Here is a 25425-nt window from a genome sequence, read left to right as displayed (position 1 = left end):
CATCCTGATGATAAATTTGGGGAAACAGAATAGGGAAAATGAGAATAGTAGAAGGTGTAGAGCAAGGGTAGGCAATATGTGGCGCGCCAGATGTTTTAGCGTGCAATTCCCATGATGTCTCACCATTGACTAAGTGAGCTAGGTCTGTTTGAACTTGTAGGCCAGAGCATCTGGAGGCCACATGTTACTCACCCCTGGCCTAGAATGGTCAGATTAATGGGACTTGTAGTCCAACAAAATCTGGGGACCCAAGCTTGGGAAAGTTTTTTTTTTATGGTTGCTGCTTATATCTGTTAGAAATAGTTGGTTTCTCAAGACCATCTTTGGTTATTGGGTTAGTTCTGCTCCGTCAGTCTCCTCCTTTTGTGTAACCTTTGACCTTATCTTCCTATAGTTGTTAGTGAGAGTGTTTATAATTTTCCAACTTGAAGGGTGGAAGTAGAATATCTTCTTCTCAACAATACACAGACTTTTCAACTGTGGAATGCTCTTCTTGATGAGATCTGTCAGGTCTGGACACTTGGTACCATCTGGTGTTCGATGAAAATATGGCTGTTCAAAAAGACTTTGGCTGAATAGTTCCCTGATTTATTATTTTAATACTATTCCATTTATGGCTGGAAGTCTCCATATCTTGCCTATCTTCCTCTTTTATTTTAACTTTGTGCCCACTAGTTAGGCTGGCTGATATTCATGAGCTTCCAACCTTATGTTCCTGCATTATGCCTGAAGAGAGATCTGAAGACCTTATTTGTGGCTTACTCTGATAGCTGCTGGCTATGTAGCAGTTCTGCTGCCCTTTAATTCCGGCACAACTGTAGTGTTGTTCTTAAACTGTAGGACGTGATTATGGTGAGTGAGAAAGGATTGTTGGGTTGGAATTGAGCTCACGCTTAAACTGGCTGGATGAACCACAATTGAACCATGCAATTCAACACAATCTGTCTGCTACTGAATTTGCAAAAAGGTTAAAGTATGCTAGTAAAAGTATTTAGAATATATTTCTCTCCACAGTTCTCTAAACCCACATTTTTCAGACTATGGTCCATGAAGCCCTAGAGTTCGTTGCAAGCTTAGCAGAAGGAGCTTCTTGATAAGATGGCAGAGAAAATGCCTGAAAGTCTGTGCCACCATTATTGTTCTTCCAGCATGCACTCTGTTGGTGTAGAGCAGTCTTCCCCACCAGGTGTCCTCCAGATGTTTTGGATTACAACTCCATCATTCCTAACCATTGGCCATACTGCCTGGCCCTGGGCCAACAGGAGTCCAAAACATCCAAAACAGGGGTAGTATTGAATAGGGGCCATGCGCACAAGCTAGTTCTGCCAGTTTGTGCGCATGTGTGTACCCCATATAGTGTGCATGGCCACGATATAGCGCTTCCAGGGGCACGCCCCAACATGAGTAAAAACACTGGTTTATGGAAGGGGCTCAACCAGTGTTTTCATTCGTGTCAGTGTTGCATATCTGCAAGTCTTGGCACCACTGCACCTTACTTCATAAGAATATAAAAACATAAGAAGAGCCATGCTGGATCAGATCAAGGGTTCATCTAGTCCAGCATTCTGTTCACATAATGGCCAGGCAACTGTTGACCAGAAACCCACAAACAGGACAATAGTGCAATAGCACCCTTCCACCCATGTTCCCCAGCAACTGGTATAAATAGGCATACTGCCTCTGATACTTGAAGTGATCGTATGAGGTGTGCTCAGTGCTTCTATTTTCTAGAATAATTCTCCAATTTTCAAGAGAAGAGCCCTATAAGTGTCTCCCCACAAGATCATTATTTTAGTTTTTTAAGGAGTTAGAATTGGACTATTTATTTATTTATTTATTCTGCTTTTCAAACTAACTTTCTGAAGTGGTTTCCAATAAACATAATAATATAATAATGATAAAACATAGTTTAATTTTTTAAAAAGAAATTAATGGAATGTCCACTGGTATATTTAATAATTTGTACTCTGGGTGAAGTTTAAGAGTTATGTATCATGTAACATGCACTTCTCTACTTCCATTGAAAAAGCAATATCCTACAGCCACAATTTAAAAATCCAGTGAACCACCCCCCCCCCCCGAAAAAACGCACAGGCATGTTTAAGAACCAGCAGGAAATCAAAATAGAATGATCAATTATAGAACACTTTCTGGAATAAAAATGTAATTAAATGCCATCTAAATATGGGATAGAGGAGGAACATTCCACAACTAATGGCCAAACTAGATGCAAGTTCAATTGCAATTAACATGGATTTTTTTTTTTTTAATGAAAGAACAGCCTCAGTATCATGGGGGTGGAGAGGGGAATTTTAAGAGTATCATCACATGGGGGGAAATCACATTTGCCTACCGTCGCTTCTCTACTCATGTTTGTTCCTCATTACTTCCTCTTTGAAAGAGGAAGTGAACAACATGCACATAGCCCATTCAGTGACCTGTTTTGATTGCGCTGCTTCTCCTGCACACAGCAGGAGATAGTGGCAACTTCTGTCTTTAAAAATAAGTCGGACTTACTGGGGTGTGTTTTTTTTGTCACGTGAAGAAGGCTAGAAGGGGTGGGAGATGCGCAGGAAGCAGACGTCGTCTTGAGAGGGACCCACGAAATCCATGACTGCCCAGTAATGAGTGTGCAATGAAAACATCATCTGATGGAGCTCTAAATCTTTATCTCCCTGCCACTGTGCAGACAAAATTCTCTCCTCCAAGGCCCTTACTTGCATTTCAAGGGAAGTCTCCATTGGTGCCAAAAAAAGTTTCCTTTCAAATGCAGCTAGCAGCTCTAGAGAGAGATTTATGTTGGTGCCATCCTCAGGGAGAAGGAGTTAAACTTCCCCTCTTCATCCTGCATAGCTGCTCAGGCTTCCTCCCAGCTCTTACTTACACAACAAAAACAGTGGATGATAATTGTATTTATACAATTTAATGTAATTCTGCCTGCATTGACCCTGCCCTTCCCTTAGAGCAGAAGAGTTCCTAGTCATGTTTGTAGTGTAGGCTCTTATTGCTGGCAAAGAGAAGGCTCTGGGGCTGAGCTGGAGATGTTGTCTTCCAGGAAACATCTGTAGCCCTTGGCCTGTACAATTCCGAGTACCACCGTCTATTCAGTTTGATAACTTTATATGCGGACTTCGTAGTTTTCATGTCACTCTCTTTAAATGTGTGTTTCATTTCTTCTATTTTGCATTGTAAGGACTGGCCTGTTACTTTTCATCCAGATAGGCTACAGCCTTTCAGGAAGAGCGTTACACCATGTATTTGCCTTTTCTGTGATCTAATGGAGACAACTATTCCTCTTCTATGAAATGAAGATACAAAATAGCTTTTACTAGTTTTACTTTTCACCACCAGCAGTCATAGAATCATAGAATAGTAGAGTTGGAAGGGGCCTATAAGGCCACCGAGTCCAACCCCCTGCAAACTGCAGGAATCAGTATATTCCCTCTCTTTTTTTTTCTTGAATGCTCTCTGCGTGTTCTTTTTTGCCTTTTTTTTGGCTAGTGTTATGTGGGGGGAAACTACAGCTTTTGTTTTTTTTCATCCTTTTCGGACTTCTTGTCTTGAATGGTTCATCAGAGAGAGAGACAAATAAAAACAACACACTGTGCACTCAAATTATTGCAAACGGGACTTGTAGTGAATCCTGTGTAAAATGACTTAAATTTAATGGATATCACATTCATATTTGGATCATATTTAAGATAAGGATCATATTTAAGATCCTTCCATTGAGAACTTGTGTTTCCATACCTGCGTTTATAAAATAAATAAATTATACCTTGTGTTCCGTACAATGTGCTGAGCTGTGACCGTTGTTTTTTTGTTTTTGGTACAATAAGCTCTGGGTCACGTGACTTGCTTTTGCTGGTTGAACTGTACTTGTTGTGGGGCTGTGCATGGTAACGCTTATGAATAATGTCAGAGGTTGTTGACATGTTAATTTATGAGCTTCTTCTTTTTCCTCCCCTTCATGATAAATGTAGGGGCCGTGTATGGACATGAGGCACTAAGTGGGAGCACAAAACCGCAGCCCTTTCACCTTGCACTTTTTCCTGTTTATGATGGACACCAAGGAAGAGAAAAAAGAACGAAGGCAAGGCTACTTTGCCCGGTAAGCACAGTTTATTAAAAATTGTAATTTTGGACTTTCCCCTCTGCTAGGTCATCAGAGGAGCCCTAATGTGGTTTCAGACTGCCTTTTCCTACTGGAGAGGTGTGTTGTTCTTTGCTTTATTTTTAAATTTGTATCTGGGTTTCCATGCTGTTTATCCATGAGACTTACAGGTTAGCACTCAGCTTCAAACTATTCTGAATCTTCTCTATATTATTAGCAGTATATATTGAATCTGGACTTTATGGTCCTTGTTTCTGCTTAACAAGCTGTTACAGTGAAAACTGCCCAAGTTTTCTGATTCATTTCTTTTTTAAAGAGTGTAATGAGTAAGAAAGATTGCTGTATAGTTCCAAAAGCCTCTAGCAGTAAACTAATGTTAAAATGAGCATTGTTTCATAAAAGAAAATAGTCAGGCATGAAGGAAAATAAGATCAAATTAGAGCTTCTAGGATTAAATATTAACTTGGAATGGGCACAATTAGCAACTCAGATATGACATACATTGCATTAAATTATTCCAATAAAGTATCTAAGCATGGGAGTTGTAATCCACAGCATTGGCAGTGACACAGGTTGGAGAAAACTACACTAGGGTGAAAACAGGCAGCCAGTTATTATGTGTAGAGAGCTTAAAATTGACTTGTGGCAGGGGTTAGTTACCAGTAGTCTTAGTCAGTGTGGTAGGCTATGTCTTGTGTTGTCATTCCTGTAAACGTGGGGAAGTAGGATGTGTGCAAATGCTCAGCACAGAGTCTACAGGTGGCCATCTTGCCATGCAGTTAGAGTCATTGTCCTGTGTGTTTGTAAGCAGTGGCATAGTGGTAAATTTTAAAGTGCACTTACCATGGCAGCCCCCGTAGCCACGCCTCTAGGGAGAGTCGAAAACTGCAGGCAGCTGTGTGGATCCAGGTCAGTTAACCAGTTCAAGCAGTTTTCATCTCCACCAGGTGCAGGTCTTACTTAAAAGTGAATGTGTCTGAATTAGTGCTATGCTGAAACAGCACTGTTTTTCTGCCTCTTTTGTTGGGAGACATTTCTCAGGGGGCAGAGCTTCATTGCTTATCTTACTGTAAGGAGATGGCTGAAGGGTTGTGTGCGCTTTCTTTTATCATTCCCTTCCCCCCCCCCCCCCCCCCCAGGCTGGTCCAATGGCCCTGTTCTGTCCTTGCAGCCTCTCAGGTTTCCTGAGCTTTCTGGAAAGCCCTCCAGAGGACATAGCCAGGACTTCCTCCCTTGGTACTTCCCTGTGCTGCTGCTTTCAGTGTCTGAAAGCTGAGCGAAAAGTTGTTGTTATTAGTCTTGGAATCATAGAATCATAGAATAGTAGAGTTGGAAGGGGCCTGTAAGACCATCGAGTCCAACCCCCTGTTCAATGCAGGAATCTACCTTAAAGCATACCTGGCAGATGGCTGTCCAGTTGCATCTTGAAGGCCTCTAGTGTGGGAGAGCCCACAACCTCCCTAGGTAATTGGTTCCATTGTCGTATTGCTCTAACAATGCCAGGAAGTTTTTCCTGATGTCCAGCCGGATTCTGGATTCCTATAAATTGAGCCCATTATTCCATGTCCTGCACTGATCAAGAAGAGATCTCCTCCTCCTCCTCCTCCTCCTCCTCCTCCTCCTCCTCCTCCTCCTCCTTCTTCTTCTTCTTCTTCTTCTATTCTCCTTCCTTCCTTCCTTCCACTGCTTGTAAATAGCACAGCTTCCTCCTTCTCTGTGGCTCAGGCCAAAAGGCACTTTCTCTAGTGTTAGTGTAGGTCTCCGATCCAGATTGGGACCCTCTCATGGGGGGGCGGGTAAGCGGCCTTGAGCCCTTTCCCCTATTGTAGTCCTGATTCAGACTGAATCATTATTTGGCACTATACATTGCAGGTGTGAGGCTCTCCCTTATCCGAATTGGGACTGCAGCAGAGGAAAGAGTTCAAGGTCCCCTACTCCCCACACTAGGGTACCAATCTGCACTCTACATTTACACTAGAGTAAACAAGAACAAAAGAGGTACCTGCTAGCTACATCTTTAAAGTAATGTTTTCCCCAACCATGGAGTAACTTTATTAAACAATCAGAAAATTACTCCAAACATTCTTTCTTTCTATCATTACAACATGTTTGTTGTGATTTATTTCCCCCATCATTTGTGCTCCTCCCTCCCCTCCCCCCTTTTTGTTATTGCAGACTGGAGTAACTTCTAGTTTTGTAAGCACAATGGCTGCATACTGTAAATACAGGTGTGTGTTTTTTTAAAAAAAATCACTGAGACACTTGTTTTTTCCTTCAGCTTGAACCCTCAGTTAGTTTGGAATAATTGGTCTGTTGCAAAAGAAGAGTCTGTGGCAAGGACACTAGTGCTTGAACCAGCAACCAGTAATAGTCTGAGGCTGTGACCTAGCCTGGTGAGCTACCTTGGACTATAGATGCTGAGATCTTGGAGCCCTTTTCATAGAATCATAGCCTTAAAGGGGGCAGTGTGGATCATTTCCTGCTTGATGCAGGAAATCCAGAGCTAGAGTGTCTAGAATAGATGGCTTGAAGGCATCCAGCAAGGGAAATCCCACTGTTCCCTTAGGTTATTGGGTCCATTGGGCAGATTCCGAAGGCGTGCTTATGCTCCAGCAATTCTCTTATGCCCCACCAATTCTGAGTGTTTCTGGGGCAACTCAAAATGAGCAGAAACTCTCATTTCTGGAAGGAGGCAAGTCGGCGGTGCTTGCAGAAGGGAGCTTTGCCAACATGCCTCCTTCCAGAAACGAGTGTTTCTACTCATTTCGGGGCTTCCTTAGGAAGCACTAAATATTTCTTGTGTTGCATTGTAGTTGGCGGGACCCACCACTTGTGGAAGGGAATCATTGGGGTAGAAAGGAATTGGTAAGTGTCCTGTTGGATTTGTCCATTATAGAACTTAAGCCTACTTTTTCATCACCGTTGTTATTAGTTGCTATTGCTCCCCATCCTCTTCCTCATCATTTTTACCACTTGCTTGCAGTGAGCAAGTGGTCAGTGGTATTTACTCCTTCTCATTACCACAGTTCTCTGGACCAGAGAGAGAGGCAGGTGAACAAGCAGGTTGAAATGGTGAAGATGAAGAGCACGTCCAGGGGTGTGGGACCAATCATTCCTACCCTTGGCTCTCCTTACAGATACAATGACAACAGCAAGCACAACAAAAAGTACTTCTGAAATCCATGATTTTTGCAAGGGCAGGAAAAAATGTGGCAGATCTCAAAACCAAAAATCTCAACAGTGAACCTCCAAGAACTTCCTTTTTCAATGAGCTCAGAGAATAAATGTAAATACAATGATGTAAATTAGCGGGTATTTCAGTTTTTCTATGGGGGGAACCCCTCCACTGTTTTTATGCACTCTCTTCCTGTGCAGCCTCTGCTGGTGGTATTGATTTTCTTGTAGGCAACACCCCGTTTCCTGTCCTGGTGGAAACGTTGCATTAGAATTAACAGAGAAAAAACATTTTGAAAGCATGTGGTGTGGGAAGAATTGGTTGGCCTCAGGCTTTCAGAACTAGGACACTGAACATGTGGGTTAAAAGTGTTTGCTCACATGAAACGGGACTGGCTTATCTGTACAAGTTCTACAAGATGCCCCTATTGTGTGACAGAGGACTTTGTTCGAGAATTACAGATGGGATGGCACGTAGTTCCTTTTAGTGATGTGTTATAAAACTGCATTTTCTCTCTCTCTCCCATCTCACTTCCCTATAAATGTATAGAATTTCTGTGGTACTCTGGGTCAGCGTTTGCACACACACCTTCTCAACATGCAATGTAAAATCCACTTTCCAGTATTCTGTTATTCCCTAGGGCAGTGGTGCAAAACTTCTTTCGGCCCGAAGGCTTTTAAATTGTACTTTTATATTTTCTTTTTACATTGTGGTTTAAGTTTTGTATGTTACTGTAAATTGTACCTTGGGGTTTTAATTTATGTGAACTGCCCAGGGAACTTGGGTTATTGGGTGGGATCCTACAGATGTGTCATAGTTATGGAGATGCACTACATACCTTCCAAGGTTCTTTGCAATGCAGATGGACATGTTGCCAGTATTCTCTGTTAGAAGAAGAGGTTATTTCTGATGTTATTCCTGGAGGCAAAGGCTATAAATGGCTACTAGCCCTGATGGTTTTGTGCTATCTCCAGTATTCAAGGCAATAAGCCTGTGAACACCAGTTGCTGGGGAACATGGGTGGGAGGGTGCTGTTACACCATGTCCTGCTTGTTCATCCCTGGCTGGTGGCTGGTTGGCCACTGTGTGAACAGAGTGCTGGACTAGATGGGCCCTTGGTCTGATCCAGCAGGGATCTTCTTATGTTCTTATGTATTAAGGGGGGAAACATTGTACTCTCTTCCTACCCATCTGGAATGACAGTAATTCCATTCTGACAACCATGGCATATTCATCTTTTAGTAACCACATAACCTCCAATGGCGCAGCAAAATCTTCAGAATATTTTCTATAACCATGAAGAATAAGCTCATTCATTTTACTGCTGGTTTAATATCTTGATATTTTGGGTTGTTGTTATTGTTGTTTGGAATTGTTTTTATGAATGTAAACTGTCCCAAGGGCATCTGCCAGTTGGATGGTATATAAACTTAATAAATAAATAAATATAAGAAATATGCTGTGACCCGCCCTCCCAATTTTTTTTCTTTTGTTAAATTTAAACTTGCATTCTTACACTCCTGGCAAATGTTATCTCACTTAGAGTAAAACAATTACTTAGGCATTCTTTTTTATTCAATACGTTTTAGTCACTCTTCAAAAAAGAACAATGCTAAAAAGCTTGTGGGATGGCCATCATGACTGCGAGATTCTTCAGCCTTTAAATGCCCCAAATTGAGATCCCCTTGCATTCTTAAGATGGATGTGCAATGCACTTAGTCACAGAAATTTCAGCTGGGGGCAGTGGAGGGGGGCAGTTATTTCTACATTGGCATTTTAGGAAATCTATTATTGCTGCTTGGCAAAGAAAACCTACTGTGGTGTTTTTTTATGTGTAATCTTACTCTGTAAATTACATCTCTCATTCTCTCTTACTGTCAATGATGTTACACTTACTCCAGTCAAGGAAGCTCGTAGTCTTGGCTTTATATTTGATTCCTCGCTCTCCTTTATTCCTCATATTGAGGCAGTAGCTAAATCCTGTCGTTTTTTCCTGTATAATATTGCCAGGATCCGATCATTTTTGTCTGTCTCTTCTGCCAAGACTCTTGTTCATGCACTGGTTATTTCTCGGTTGGACTACTGCAACCTTCTTCTCACTGGCCTTCCTTCTTCTTACATCAGTCCGTTGGTTTCTGTTCACCACTCTGCCGCGAAGATCATCTTCTTGGCTCGCCGCTCTGACCATGTAACTCCACTTCTGAAATCTCTTCATTGGCTTCCAATTCACTTCAGAATCCAATATAAACTTCTCCTGTTGACCTTCAAAGCTTTTCACTGTCTAGCTCCTTCCTATCTCTCCTCTCTCATCTCACACTATTGCCCCGCTCGTGCTCTTCGCTCCTTTGATGCCATGTTTCTCGCCTGCCCAAGGGTCTCTACTTCCCTTGCTCAGCTTCGTCCCTTCTCTTCTGCTGCCCCTTACGCCTGGAACGCTCTTCCAGAACATTTGAGAACTACAAGTTCAATCGCAGCTTTTAAAGCTCAGCTAAAAACGTTTCTTTTTCCTAAAGCTTTTAAAACTTGATGTTGTTTGGACTCTATACTGTTAGTTTTACCCTACCCTGTGCCTGTTTACCCTACCCTGTGCCTGTTTGCATTCTCTTCCCCTCCTTATTGTTCTACTATGATTTTATTAGATTGTAAGCCTATGCGGCAGGGTCTTGCTATTTACTGTTTTACTCTGTACAGCACCATGTACATTGATGGTGCTATATAAATAAATAAATAAATAATAATAATAATAATAATAATCTACAGCAATGCCTCTATCAACGTTGTAAACTACATTGTAAGGGCAGTATCCAATGGGGCTGTTGGGCAAGTGGTCCCTCCCGCCGATTCTGTTGAGGAAGCAGGGCTGACTGCTTGCACAACAGAGATTCAACACTTTCTATAGGAAGCCCAGAAATGAGTGGAAATGCTGGTTTCTGGATCAGTACAGATTGGCGGAGCACATTTGTGTGAATTCCATTGATCCGCCCATTCCAGAAACAAGTGTTTCCGCTCTTTCCCAGTTACTCCTGGAAGCACAAAATGTCTTGCTGTGCAAGACATCATGATACAAAACTGGAAACAACCGCTTGAGGGTTCAACCACCGCTTCAGACATTGGTATGGAATGCAAGTGTCTGTTTTCCCAAAGCAACTGATCCACAGGTCTTGTATGGGAACATCCCATCCTTTGCATGCCCACCATAAAACATTGGTTGACATGCAAAGCCCGTGCTCTTCTACCGTGTCATTGGCCTTCCCTGCCCTTCTTTAAGTCCAAGGCGACTTATCAATACATTTAAAAGCAATAACAACTAATGAAGATTGCAATACCAAAACAGCTAGGGAAGATATTAAAGCTCACTTTTGAATCAAAAGGTTATTCCTCCAACTTCAGTGAAGTCATTCATTTCTCTCTTGAGTATGTTTGTCAGAGAACAAACGTGTGTTAGAGGGCACTGATTCAAATAACCTTGAATTCAGTGAATGACATGTTTCTCTAAAAACAAAGCCGATCATAAATCGGGGCAGCTGACTGTGAAATTGTAAGTTTAGATGACAACGTAATAAATAGAAGTTAGCCAAGTACATTAGCTAGTGTGGTCTTGTTTGAGATGAAACTTATCTAGGCTTATGAGGACCCTCTTCTCACATTATCTCAGTAGAATAGCAGCCTCTGCAACCTGTGTTTGTCCTGTGCTGCTCCACTAACATCAGAAGCCCAAGGTCACATGGAAGGAATCCGTGATGCTGCCCCTCCTGTCCCAGTTTCTAGGACAAGGGATGCTAGCAATGATGTGAACTCAGATGTCTGATGTTACCAAAGCAGCATGGGAAAAGGAAACACAGCAGCAGTGCTCGTCCTTCAGGAATAAGGTGAGAAGAAGTCCTAATAACTATATTAGAGATGGAATGATATGGCTCGGGGGCCCCAAAAAACTGAAGGACCTCCTCTCCCCTTACGAACCTGTCTGGTCCTTGAGGTCAGTTTCAGAGGCTTTTCTCTGTTTGCCTCCCCCCCCCCACAAAGAATCTTGTGGGGTCACAGTTTGAAAACAGGCCTTCATGGAATGCTTTCCCCAAGGAAGCTTCACAACAGGTAGTGAGGACCACCAATATGGCTGGCTTTAATAGTGGACTAGGAAAAATGATGGAGGATAAGGCTACCAAGGGATACTATTCCTACGGTCATATGCTATCTCCAGTGTCGCAGGTAGTATGCCTGTGTACACCAGTTGCTGGGGAGCATGAGCGGGAGGGTGCTACTACACTTATGTTCTACATGTGTGTTTCCTACACACAGCTGGATCAACTGCGTGGACTAGCTGTACCCTTGGTCTGATCCAGCATAGCTCTTCTTATGTTCTTACCTGGTGACAATGTCATCTTTTCATCATCAGGCCAGTCTGCTGAGTTGAGTGCTGTGTTTATTCTTTTATTGTTGTGGTTTTTAACAGAGTTTTTAATATATTTGTTTTATGATCATTTTAACTATGCTTCAAAATTTACATTTGGGCTCTTCTTATTGTTAGTCACTTTGAGCACCATTTTCTTGGTGGAAAGGCAGGGTATACATCAAAGAAAGAAATAAAATAAAGAAATGCTTATATCCCCAGGCATTTGGGTGTTAGATATAACCCAGTAGTTGTGGGCTGCTTTTGTGGTGATCATTCTAGGCTGGGGAGAGATTTTGTGTATTGTGGATGAACATTTTTCATATTTTTAGAACTTGTGTTTACGGTGTTTATTTTTATTTGTGTTGCTGTACTAATTATAGTTTTTTCCTATCATATTAATTATGAATTTGTGTCTGTAAGCCTTTGAATTGAATTTTGCAGTTGGAAATGACACATACATTTTAATAATAATAATAATAATAATAATAATAATAATAATAATATCATCATCAACAGGAGCATTGTTTAATAATTGGTGATCTACCAGAATTGAAGTGGGTAAAATTATAATTATTATAGTGTTAATGAATGCTTCCCCCCCCCACCCCGCAAGTTAACTAAATATGTTGATATATTCCCTCCATTTTCCTCCCCTAGTTTGAAAAAGAAGAGACTGGCTAAACAAAATGCAGAAACTGCTTCTGCGAATGCTTGCATAACCCCCGGGCGTAGAACTCAGTCTGGAAAAGAGGATGGAAGCAAAGTTGTTTCGGTGCAAACCAATGGATCTCAAGAAAACTGCGAACATTCTGGGGAAAAGGAGGACTATGAGAAGAAGAAGAAAAAGAGCAGTCAGCCAAAGGATATTAGACGCACAGATCTTAAGCGATACTATAGTATTGGTAAGTTTAATGGGAGGACTGTAGCAACCTGAAATTCATGGTGGTGTTTGTTCTGACATTGCCGTTCTGCTTTCGGTAACCTTACTTCTGTGAGTCAATATGGAATGTATAAACATGTTCTAGTTTTATAAGTTCCTCTTTGCATTTCAGTAATGTTACAAAAAGGTGATTATCTTATTGATCTTGGCAGAGACAACTTGGGTGTGAAAATCAAATTGTGAATGTAGAATTTTTAAAGGATTGGATAAGAACTGACCATTTTTTAAGCATCAAAATTAAAAACACGCTTCTTTATATTTGAAAGAGTTGTGGTGGATGAATGGGTTAGGATTGATCACAACCGGGACAATTGTGGCTTTTACCCTAATGATGGGTGTGACATCTGCCCCTCCTATACGCCGGATTTCACCAGTTGTCCCCTCATGCCTAGGACATCAAGCCCAAGGAGTGGGACGTCACTGCCAAGACAGCTGTATACACTGATCTGGCTAATCTACTACTCCACCTCAGTCAACGCCAAATGAGGGTCGAAACAATCACTGTTACTATAGTTTCTTGTTTGGGGAAGTTGGTGCTGGCTGTAAAGTGCTATTGTATATGGAAGCATAAACAGAGACCAAGCTGGCACATGGATTTAACTCAATAACACCAAATTAAATGTTTATTATATATAAGGCAATGGCTCAGTTTGGACAACATGTTAGTTAACTGTGGACTGTTTAAGCAAGCGATGCTTAAATACCCCACTCCCCCAACTAACGTGTCGTCTGTCAGGCAAAAACCATGTCATGGTTAGTTATTTCCCAGAAATAGCTTAGCTTGTTATAGCTTAGCGTGTCATGTGATCCATGACTTAGCATGTTGTGTGAACCATTCCTAACCATGATGGCTACATAAACATGGTTTAAACATGCTTACTAACTGTTTGTTGCAAAAAGGTTAGCGTCCTAATCATGGCTTAGCGTGTTGTCTGAATAGGCCCATTGAAAATTCCACGAATTTGCCTAATCTCCTTTTAAAGCAATATAAATTGGAGGTTATTGTCACATCTTTTAGAGAATTACATTATTTCAACTACCCACTGTGTGAAGGAATACTTCCTTTTATCTGTTCCTTTTACCATTTGGTTAATTGTTTGAGCCCTGTTTCTAGTATTATGAAAAAGTGGAGAAGGAGGGAACCTCTATCTAATATTTTAGGCTATTAATCACTTTCTCCATTTAATCCCTTGTGTTCCTGGGTGATTTGCCAGCCTAGCATTTTATAAGCTTATTATAACTTGTGTTGTGAATAATGACTGAATGATTATGATCGGTCCCTGAGAATAGCTCTTAAAAAATTTAACACACTAAATCATAATAAGAATTATTTGTGCATATTATTTCTTGTTGAAAATGTTCAATGATTAGTATAAAAGACCCTATTACAAAAAAAAAAAAAAAAAGTCAGAAAAATTAAACCTAGCAACATACAGGCTTTTGAACATGTACATATATGCGTAAACATTGTCTTCTGGATTTAAGAATGTAAGAGCCCTGCTAGACCAACTGGGAACTCCACCAAGCAGAGGCATAAAGAAATCACTTTCTCTTGCTGATGCCTTCTCTTAGCCACTTGTATTCCGTGGCAAACTGCCTCTGAGGGTGACATCACATGGGGGAAAATCATGTTTCCTTACCGTCACTTTGCATCCTGTGCTTTTGTCCCTCATTACTTCCTCTTTCGAAAGAGGAAATAAACGACTTGCACATGGCCCATTCAATGGGCCGTTTTGATCATGCTTCTTCTCTTGCACGCAGCAGGAGATAGTGGCAACTTCGGTTTTTTAAAAAATATATCGGACTTTTTTGGGGTCTATTTTGTGATGGAAAAACGAGTGGAAGGAGTGGGAGGCATGCAGGAGGTAGACGTTGTCGTCTAAAGGACGCGTGCACATCCATAAGTGGGAAGTAGCGAGCATGCAATAAAACACTTGTCTGATCAACCTCTGAATATAGAGATTCCATTATGACCATGACAGACCTCTCTTCTATACATTGCTAATCCCCCTTTAAAACTATTTGAGGGTAAAACCACATTAATTGCATAGTGTGTACCTGAACCTTCTATTTTTACTTACTTTAGAATAATTGCACATGACCTAGATATGGATTGAGTCCCGTGTGCACCAGGAAGGGAGGATTAAACCTCCCCACTTCACCTATTTTCCTCCTGAAATTCTGTCTCCCCACTTCGCAGGGATTTTTAAAAAGGGGAATGCCTCTATTGACTCCCGTAGATACTTCTTCTTTTTTAAATCCTTGTGTTGTGGGAGGGATTTCAGGAAGTTAACAGGGGAGTATGTGTTGGTTCCAATTCAAATTGGGGTTGCATGCAATTCCTCTAAAGAAAAAGACAAATCTCCACTACACGATATGCAATTAACATTACATGTAGTTTGACCCTAGGCCAGTGGCCACCAGGACTTCTTGTGGCAGCAAATGCCGCAAGTTAATTATGTGTTGTGTGAAGAAGTGCTTTATTTTGCCCTTACGTTTTATTGGATAACTCTTGAGTCTCTCAGTCTCTTTCTCCCCACCTTCACCATACCATCCATAATTTTCTAAGCTTTTATCATGGCTTTCCTTCCATCATCTATTTCTTCTTCTTCTCTAAGCTAAGAAGCACCCTACCACCCCCCGGCCACAAGCTTTAGCTTTTCCGTGAAGGCAGAATTCAGAATGACGTGAGTTACCCAAATTAACTTTTATGATATGCCCCATTAAACTTCTGAAGTGTAAATAGAATTTGCAAGAATGACTCCATCATTTGGCAGGACACCACAAGGATAATGGGATGGAAAATGGCTGTCCGAGTTGCCTGGAAAAGGTCCAAAAGGCACTCTTAGTTTGGAGCGTGTAAGGCAGCTTGCTAGGCGTGTCATAAAAGATTTTGCTAATATAATGAATCTCCTTAGCATTTATACAACAGTGCCACAATTTGAACCTTCTTAGTAACCTTAAAAAGGGACTGCTCTTTTCTGCCTGGGTCAGAGATACAGCAGATAGGATGCGCAAAGCCTTTTGCTGGCAGTTGAAACTGAACATACAAGTTGTGAGTTTGAATGGAGGGGTTTTGGGTTTTGTTCGTTTGTTGTTTTACAAAATCATGGTATTCTCTTTTGTAACTAAAGGAAGGCAAAATACTGTTGTGTGGAGAAGCAAGAACTGTTAAGTGGAATTCTGGTTAACGCAGCTTTCAGAAGTCTGAGTTTTATTCAGTGGTGGATTTGTGCTAGTGGAAAGCACAACTTTACAGATTATTCCCTTAACCTTAAAAAGATGTTATAAAGCAGGCCCAATGTGATTGCACAGATCCCATTCGTTCACACATACTCATATACACATCACTGCAAGAAGGCTTTTAAAAAGCCTCTGTTGGTGTCAGTGAAGGCTTTTTAAGAGGCCTTATTGCAGTGTGGGTGTTTTCAGGAGGGATGGTGTTGGGGAGGGAAGGACTAACCTTCCCCTCCCAGAGCTTTTCCGTTCCTGCTTTTCTGCTATGTAAACTCTAGCGGTGCTGTGCTGTAGAGGATTAGCACAAAATAACATCTTTAGAAATAATACCCCATTTCCCCTGTTCTAAAACAAACCTGGGAAAGTGCTTTGAAACTGGGGGATCATGACGTCTAAAGAATCTGTAAACAACCATGAGTAAAGGATTCACAAGAGCACAATAAATGCCTCGTGTAGAAAAGCTCACGGTCTGTGACATCCTATGCAGACTCAGATGTATACAAGGCAAGCACAGTGATGACTCACAACAGCAGTAGCTGGTTATAACAAAATTTCCTGAGCTTTTGTTATGCTACCTTAAGATCTATAGGGGGACAGATTCCTCAATGTATACAATCAAACCTATTCATAAACTCTACAGCAATGTAGAATTTGATAACCCAGAATTATCAACGGGCTTGGTTGCATAGGGACCAAGATCTTGGAACACTGGACACAGAACAAATACACACAATTTGATCTTAGCTGGAATGTGTGATTGTTCCAGATTACAAAACTTTGGATTTATTCACCTTTTTTTTCATATTCCGTATTTGTGCCTCAGTTGACCAAAAAGAAAAAGAGATTGGATTTAGTTTTAATAGATAACTATGATATTTTGGCTCCCTTCAGTGCTGATTATTGCAGAGTTTTGCATTGCTTTGTCACACAGTTCTTTCCATGGAAAGGGCAAAGTTTGAAGACAGAACCTTGTAAATCAGTAACCACTGATCTGCTGCTGTTTCTCTAACAAGTAATAAATAAGTAAATTCCTAGCCCGCATTGCAGATACGTACAATTCTTTTCCCTCTGGTCCATCCTGAGGTGTTATCTAAGTGACGCAGGCTGCTTTGTGGTTGGGACAGGATTGACATTTCCAACTTGTTTTCAGTTAAGAAATGTACTTTTGAAATACCAGAATTGACATAATTTCTAAATTCGGTATTCACTGAGAAAGGCATTAGATCACGTATGAGAAAACTGGCAACTCCACAGCAAAATAAGTGCTTAGGGAGAGCTGTAGCTCCATGCCAGAATGTGTACTCCACTGATAGAAGGTCTGGATTCTATCCTAGGCACCTCAAAGAGTGGGACTTGCAAAGACTTCTGCCTGAGAATTCTGCAGAGCTACTTTTCACCAGGGTGGACCATTGGTCTGACTCTGTATAAGGAAGCTCTTTATGAGCTCTTTTGTGAACCACCCAGAGAGCTTTGGCTGTGGGGCAGTATATAAATGTAATAAATAAATAAATATTGTGCATAAATATAATGGCATGCTCTGCCATTAGGTGCCAATTGGGAGCATGGCTATTTGGTGTGTACTCCTAAGGCATAGGTATAAGCAGCAGGAGGTCTGATTTTGGATCACCTGTTTGAAACTGGGTATTCTGCTTAGCACCTTCATAGTGAAGGTGGGGTAGGCAGTGGGATTGCTGTACTTGATACCTGACCCAAGGTGTGTTTTATTTAGAATGTAAAGCTCTGATCACAGAGAACAAGAATCCAGTGTGCTGCTACATACGACCTAATCACCCTTGCTGCAAATAGGAGTGGCTAAACAACCCAGGGATGTTCTGTTGGGTGACAGATAAGCCAGAGTTGGAACTGGCAAGCTTGCAACAGGAGCAACCAGGCAGTGTGCACCCACAACCCATGTTTTTAAAAAACCCGGGTTGTTGTGATGTATGAATCGTGCCTGTGTACCTGGTGCTGGGAAATAGATTAAAAATAGGAAATAGTAGTACTGACAGACTGAGTGAGTTGGCCAAAATAGCCTTGAGACTGAGGTGTCATAGTTTTTTAGATCTGGAAAACAAGCTTTCATGCTGAGGCACCTCCCCGGCCCCCTATTTTTACATGTGCTTCAGAAATTCAAGGTTGGAATTACCAGTTATTCCAGGCGTAGACCAATCAGAGATGTTGGTGGGTATATAATGTGATTTATCCTTTGGGGATTCACTAACTCATGGGCAGTTTGTGGCTGGAAGAGCCTAAGGTGTGATTCCCTGTTATAGACAGGTATAACCTTGTGAAAGTTTAAATCTCTGGGATTTTTTAGTTCTGTCGCATGGCGGACCATGCTTGATGGGACCAGTTCGTTTTCAGACTGTCCTTGGGAGGTTCCTGCTGACCTTCATTGCGAGCCTTTCTTCTCAAGACTATTTGACTAATGCAATAGGTGGATGTGCACATAATCTTTCTAGTGCGTCTTGTTCCATTCGTCTGAGGCCAGGCGTCTCCTTTATTTTCAAAGAGGGTTGCAAGTAATGAATCTGCAGGATTCGATTGTTCACTTGAAAATGATAGGAGATACAGAATAGGGCGATTTTTATGGTGAGTTTATGTTACATTGAGCTAATGTAGATTTTAGGGCATTTTCACATATGGTACTAAAACACATGATCACATCTCTGCTTAATAGGCCAAAATTCAAATGAGTCTTTTGCCTTTGCACACTGTTCCTTCCCACAAATGGCAAACAAACCACCATATCTTCAATTAAGAATAGTTTGCTGTTTCATCTGAAGCCAGAAACAATGCTTAAGAGCAGAGGTGGGGAACCTGAGGCCCAGGGGCCAAATCTAGCTCTTTGAGGTTTCCAGATAGCCACACCCCTCCCTTCCCCCTTGCCCCCCTTTCCCCAACCTAAGCTGACCATATTTTGGAAACCAAAAAGGAAGACAATATGGCCGCCCCCCCCAAGGGTGTGTGACCACCAACATGTCCAGCCCCCCAAAGTGTGTGACCATCAAAATGTCTAGCCCCCAAGGGGGCCTGACCACCCATACATAGCCTTGGTCATATGTCTGATTTCACAGCACATAAATAAACAAACCTGTTCTACATAAAATTTTAATGTTAAAATTAAATTAACATTTAATGTATCTGAAATTAACTTCGCTCAGTCCTACTTTTGTAGCTTTTGCTGTACTTTGCTTTTGCTATACTCTGTGTGATACAGTCTCTACTTCCCTCAAATATCTTTTCTGACTGCAAATCCTTCAATGGATGACCATAGTCTCACCTTTCCTAACATTTAACACTCTTTCCTCATCACCTTTCTCACATGCATACTCCAGATTCAGCATATTGAACAAGGGGGCTGCGCTGGAGCAAGCCATGAGTGCTGCTGCTGGCCACTGCCACCGCACCATCCTTCTTCACCCGCTGTGGTGCTCTTGCTGCCACCCCGCTTCTCCTCTGCCACCGCCGCCACCACTACGCCTGGCCTGGCCTGCTGGTGCTTCAGCTCTTTTGCCAGTGCTGCTCCTCTGATAATGGGTGATGCTTCCTTCTCCATTGTACCAGTGTTGCTGCTGCTGCTGCTGCACCTCCTTCTCCATCTCCATCTTGCTTTTGGCCCTGCTGGGAGCTTCTTCTGCCACCACTGCTCCTGTTGATAGCTGGGGTCTTTCTGTTTGGAGTACACTCACCCACCTTTCCCAGGAGTCTCAAATCTCGTGAGACATCTGGGAAGTTGGGTCGCCAGAAGTCTCATGAGAGTTGAGATTTCACTTCCGGGGTTTTTGATGCTGTGTCCCAGGCTGTCGAGCCTTGTGTGGCGCAGAGCAGTAAAGCAGCAGTTTCTGCAGCTGAAACTCTCCCCATGGCCTGAGTTCGATCCCAGCGGAAGCTGGTTTCAGGCAGCCGGCTCGGGTCGACTCAGCCTTCCATCCTCCCGAGGTCGGTAAAATGAGTACCCAGCTAGCTGGGGGAAAGGTAATCATGGCCAGGGAAGGCAACGGCAAACCACCCCGCTATAAGGCCTGCCAAGAAAATGTCAGCGAAAGCTGGCGTCCCTCCAAGAGTCAGTAATGACTCAGTGCTTGCACGAGAGGTTCCTTCCTTCCTTCCCAGGCTGTCATCTGAGTCAGCTCAGGAGAGAGCAAGGGACGGGAGCCAGCCCGATTTCCCTGGGGATTTACTCTATTGAGTAAATCTCCATCTGGAGCCCTGGTCCAGATGGAGATGAACTGGATTTTCCCAGGTGGGTTGGTCAGCCTATCCCAACCACTAAACATTTGGTGGTTTCCTGAGTGGTTTGTGCAGTTTTCCCCATTCTAAAAGTTTGAAATGCCTCTCCCAAGGTTTGGTTACTGGCAGTAGGAGCTTTAAGCTAAACTGGTTTTTTTGGCCCTGCTCCTTTTTGCCATCTGCCTTGCCCCTTTGGCCTTGCCTCCCATTGGAATGTGGCACCCCAAAGCTTCTCCGAACTGGAATTCGTCCCTTGAGCTGAGAGAGGCTCTGCACCTCCACTCAAGAGCTTTGGAACAAACCAGGAAATTATCTAGTTTGAAGTTGATTATATATCTTGGCTTGTTTCAGAACTGTTAACATAGCTTCCTGGTTCAGACGAAATGGGAGGGTGCAGAAAGCAGAAGAGAACCATTTTAATAACTGAATGTATAAGCTGTCCTGTGAAGGTTTTACATTCACCTTGCAGACATAGGGAATGAAAACAACAACAACAACAACCCACTTGCTTGAGTCGTCATGTGTGAAAACTCCCATGTAATCAAATCCCAGTTGTGAGAAATAGTAAAGCTACTTGTGTGAGATCTGCCCAGGATTCTACGTGTGTTTATGTGCTTTATCCTGTTCCGTTGCTACAAGGGACAGTGCTCATATTTCAGCTGAAGGGTCGGGGGTGGAGCAAGCAAACTTATACTCATCCTTCTTCTTACTCTGTCCAGAGCTGGATTGCACAGACCAGGGCGAGCCCCTTCCTCACTCACTGCCTCAGCAGAGTCTTAGGTTAAGAGTGTGTGTGTGCTTGCGTCAGAGACGGCATTGTTCTCTTCTAATGTTCTCAAATTGGGAGAAAATTGGTCATCTCGTATTCTGGGAGGCTCGGTCTAAATTTTGTTGTAGCTGATTTTCAGTGATCTGTGAGGCTCGCTTGTTTTGAGCCAGGGCAGGCTGACTTGGGTGGAGGTGTGGCAAAGATCTTGTTGGAAGCAAAGCTCACTTTCTTTTTTCCTAAAAAAAAAGGGGGGGTTGTAAATGACTGAAAAAGGACCAACATAAGGATTTTTGGAGGCATGATTAGGTGAGCCACTGGCATTCCTGCACCTGAAGATGTTTGCTGTGGAGTGCTCCTATGTCCACCATCCGGGAGAATTTTGCAAGAGCTGCATGCCGGATGTGCTTGGAAAGGCCGCCGTTGTCTGTAAATATCCTGAAAAAAGCATTACTGTGGAATGGGAAGAGGCTTTGTCGTCTTCAGGCTACAGTTCGGCAACTGGAGACAGCTGTGAATCTCTGCCGGAGGCCGTGGCCCATGATCACAGCAGCCGTGGGACGGCAAAGAAGAAGCTGCTAAAGTTCATCTGTAGCTTTTCAGCTCAAAAGCATTTCTCCTGGTCTGTGGATTACAGGCAGCCTTACCTGTTGTTAGGTACGCAAGCCACTGATTCCTATCTGCCAATGATTATTGCATTTGGAAGAGAGAGTAAGGCACAGGGAGAATAGATCTTAGGCAACTAGACGAGGTGAATGAGCTTTGAAAACTTTCTGTTGGTACTGAAGTATATTTTTAGTTATGAGCTTTTGACGTACCGCATTTCCGGCAAAAATGCAACCTGTTATCCGTTCCTTTTGTGTGCATGTGTGTTAACAGCAATTTATTATCATTGTGGGATGCATTTAGATCAGGTGTGGTGATCATGTGGGCTTCCAGATGTTGCTGGGCTGTAACTCCCATCAGCCCTAGCCAGTAGAGTCAATGGTGAGGCATGATTGAGTGAAAACATCTGGAGGCCCATGCGCTTTCCATGCCTGGCTTAATTATATGCTTTAACATTGGGAACAGCCACTGTTGGGCAGTACACTTGAGTCCTAATCCTCAAGCTGAATGTCATGTTTGAGTAAGCTAGTTGAAGAAAATGGGACTATTGTGCAACGGCCTTGTCTCATTCATAGAATTTTATGGAGGGCCCAAATATCGTTGGCTTACATTTGTGGCCTTCCCGTGAAATTCAGGAGATATAGTTTCTAGTTCCCCCCTTGGCCGTCACTGACTTTCAGCCCAACCTACCTCACAGATTTGTTGTGCGAATAAGATGGATAGGAGGAAGATTATGTAAGCCGCCTTTGGTTCCTTGCAAGAGCAAAAGAAATGGGATATAAATGTAACAATAAATGAACAAATATATTCCTGTCAATACTCAAACATGCAACTTAGGAAGGTTTCCCTTAATATTGGCAAAGTTAAATTATTTTACTAACAGAATTTTTATATTATAATCCTGAGAACGGGGATTGTCTTATTATGGTTTATTAACTTTTGTATGCCACTTTGGAACCTTTTTTTTGGCTGAAGAGTGGGGTAGAAATGCTATAAATAAATAAATAAATAAATAAATAAATAAATAAATAAATAAATGCCTTTTCTGCTTGGGCATTAAAATGGCCTAACAGTTGCAAGTTGTAATTTTGTAGAATGAACTGTGTAAGTGCCCACAATAAGTATCTAATACAATGGATGGAAATGCCATTTCAGCTTTAGTATCTGCTTCCTGTCTTGCAAAGAGAATAATACCCATACAAGGACCTATGCTGAATTATGCTGAAGCCCATAGCCCCAGGCAAGGCCATAAAAATGCCTTAGAAATGCCAGATGACAGGAAATTGCACGTAGGCAGTTCTGATGTCATCAGAGAGCTGTATACATAATTCTTGTTGATCTTGGAAATGCTTGAGTAATCTTCCCTACCATGATGTCAGTTATATCCATGACCTTAGGCACACAGAGAAAATATATGTGGTGTCACAGGTGTGTCCCACCATAGCTTAGGGTAAGACACACTTGTGGGTATCAAGTGCCAGTTGAAGACCAATGCTGTACTACATACCAGTGTTGAGCATTAATAAAATAATTAACTTTTACTATTGCAAATGTTGCCACATGAACATGGGTGTTGAACCTCTTTCTGCCCAAGTGCCAGATTCCATTTCGGAGAAGCTCTCAGGGGCTGCATTCAAATACCAATTAGTTAAAAGAGGTTGGGCCAGGAGAAAGGGGGTGTGGCCATCTGAGGAAGCCTGGAGGGCTGGATGGGAACCTCAGGCAGGCTGGACCTGTGATTTAGAAGCTTGATCTCTTATTTGTAATTTGAAGAAGGAAGTTTGCTATGGATCTTGCCAAAACCGTACCAAATTACATGTGTTGCAATTTAATTTATTTTTTGTGGAATTTCCCAAAACCTGAGGCCGCATGATAAAATATAAGCTATTGTATTTTAAAAAAGAAAGAATAAAGTTCTGGTGAACATCCTGGAGGGGAAAGGTATGTGGGTACACTTTAGGAGGCTTTAACTTATAGCTGTTCCATTGAATTATTTTTTAAAGCCAATCTTCTTATTTTGGGAGGAATTTGATTTGATTTGAGCCTTGTGTGGCGCAGTTACTGCAGCCGAAACTCTCCTCAGTTCAATTCCTGAGTTCAATTCCAGCAGAAGCTGGTTCTCAGGCAGCTGGCTCAGGTCAACTTAGCCTTCCATCCTTCCAAGGTCGGTAAAATGAGTACCCAGCTAGCTGGGGGAAAGGTAACTGTGACTGGGGAAGGCAATGGCAAACCACCCCGCTACAAAGTCTGCCAAGAAAACATCAGTGAAAGCAGGTGTCCCTCTAGGAGTCATCAATGACTCAAGTGCTTACACCTTATAGGTTCTTTGCACATGTACTGATGGTACAGCCTGCCAAATAAATGTGTTTAGGGTTGAGGTTATAATTCAGGTTTTAATTATGTTATTCTAGAAGTGAGCTGTACATATGGAAGTCCTGATTCAGAAAACCCAATGCTCTGATGTCTGCTTATTCCCTTTCCCAACCAACATGGGAAAAGTACTGTAAACTGAACATTCTGTTCACCTGTTGAACAGACCCTGCCCAATGAGTAAGAAGCATTGCTAGTGCTGAGGTTCTTCTAGCCTGTTAGCATGCTTTGCAGTACCCATCAGATTTACAATGAATTTAGTACTGCCTTGCAAATGAATTGACAAATTATAAACTGTCAATGCTTATTGATGATGGTGAGGATGATTAAACAAAACAAAAACATGTATGGAAATCCCACCTCCAATGGGTGGAAGGTGAGTTCAGCAGGTCTGCAGCCCTGCTTTTCCCCTCATGTAATTGTCAATAACATGAGGGACACTGGCAGAATAGGGCTTACCTTTATATCTTGACCTATTTCCAAAGTGCTCGTGTCTGTACAATGTGTTTTTTTCACTCCATGTTCCCATCCTAATCCTACGGGGGTACGTTAGGCTGACAAATCACAACTGTCCAAAAGCCACTCTTCTAGGGACTGTCTATACACGTTCAAAGCCCCGCGGTGGCTGCAAATTGGCACTGTGTCAGTTATATGATGCAGCTGCAGATTCACAGCCACCGCGGGGCTTTCCTGCAAAGCTTCATTGGTAAAAAGTTGAGGTTTTACCCCAACTTTTTCATTGGGAGCGAGGTCACCCCTGCTCTTCCATCGTCTGACCTCGCTCCATGGTCGATCTGGAGGGCATTTGGGGTGGATTGTGACCGGTAATTGGTTGCCAGGAGCCAGGCAGAGGGGTGGGGGGACCACTGGAAACCCCACGTTCTGTTCTGGCATGAGGATCACCCAATGCCTCCCCACAGGAGTGAAACTGCAAGGTTTAGGAGGAACTTGGCGCCAACCCATCATTGTGAAGGCAGGGCCATGGTGAGTTTCATGACTGAGCAAGGGCCTGAAAGTCCAACACACTATTCTTTACACTGTCACCTTGATCGCAGAGAACAAAGCAGCAAAATAGGAAAAAAATTAAATAGGCAAGATGATACCATTTCTTGGGCCAACCTCTGTGGATGAGAGAGTGTTCAAGCAATCAAATTATGCAGAATTCTTTACTTGAGAGAATGAGAATATGGCTTGTGCATTTTCCATGTATAGAAGAAGTGACCATTTAGTCACTTTAGGTAAGTGTGCTGTGTTCATAAAACCTTTAATGTTTGTGTGTGGGCAGCACATTAACAGGGATTACAGGCAATTGTAATGACTCACAAAGCCAGGGTTGCTGTTCAGTCATTGTTCTTGCTATTTATCATGGTTATACATTTTAATCTGAAGCCATGTTGACTTTAGAACGTAGGTGGAAATGAGCCATGGTGGGAGTGTATAATATGTGCATAATATTGCCTCCTTGCAGAAATATTATATGCAAGGGCAACTTTTCAGTGTGAGTTAATCCCCAGTTTCAAGTTTAACTCTCTTGGTTGGGAAATACATGCTATAAAGTTTATGTATGTTGACAGATTAGTGATCTGAAAGTTGT

General features: G+C 42.3%; 1 protein-coding gene across 2 annotated transcripts in view; it reads left to right on the top strand.

The window, feature by feature from the left end:
- Positions 1-25425, top strand: part of NCOA7 (nuclear receptor coactivator 7) — an 88252-nt gene that overhangs the window by 20381 nt on the left and 42446 nt on the right. For both annotated transcript variants that reach the window (XM_063124712.1, XM_063124711.1), the window contains exons 2-3: positions 3984-4111; positions 12337-12581. In XM_063124712.1, coding sequence (XP_062980782.1) covers positions 4059-4111; positions 12337-12581 — 298 coding nt within the window. In that variant the 5' untranslated portion in view covers positions 3984-4058. The remainder of the gene's footprint in view (positions 1-3983; positions 4112-12336; positions 12582-25425) is intronic.

Source organism: Elgaria multicarinata, chromosome 4 (genome assembly GCF_023053635.1).
Source record: "Elgaria multicarinata webbii isolate HBS135686 ecotype San Diego chromosome 4, rElgMul1.1.pri, whole genome shotgun sequence".
Classification (NCBI taxonomy): Eukaryota; Metazoa; Chordata; class Lepidosauria; order Squamata; family Anguidae; genus Elgaria; species Elgaria multicarinata.
Note: the sequence above shows the minus strand (reverse complement) of the source record. Positions and strands in the feature narration are given on the sequence as shown.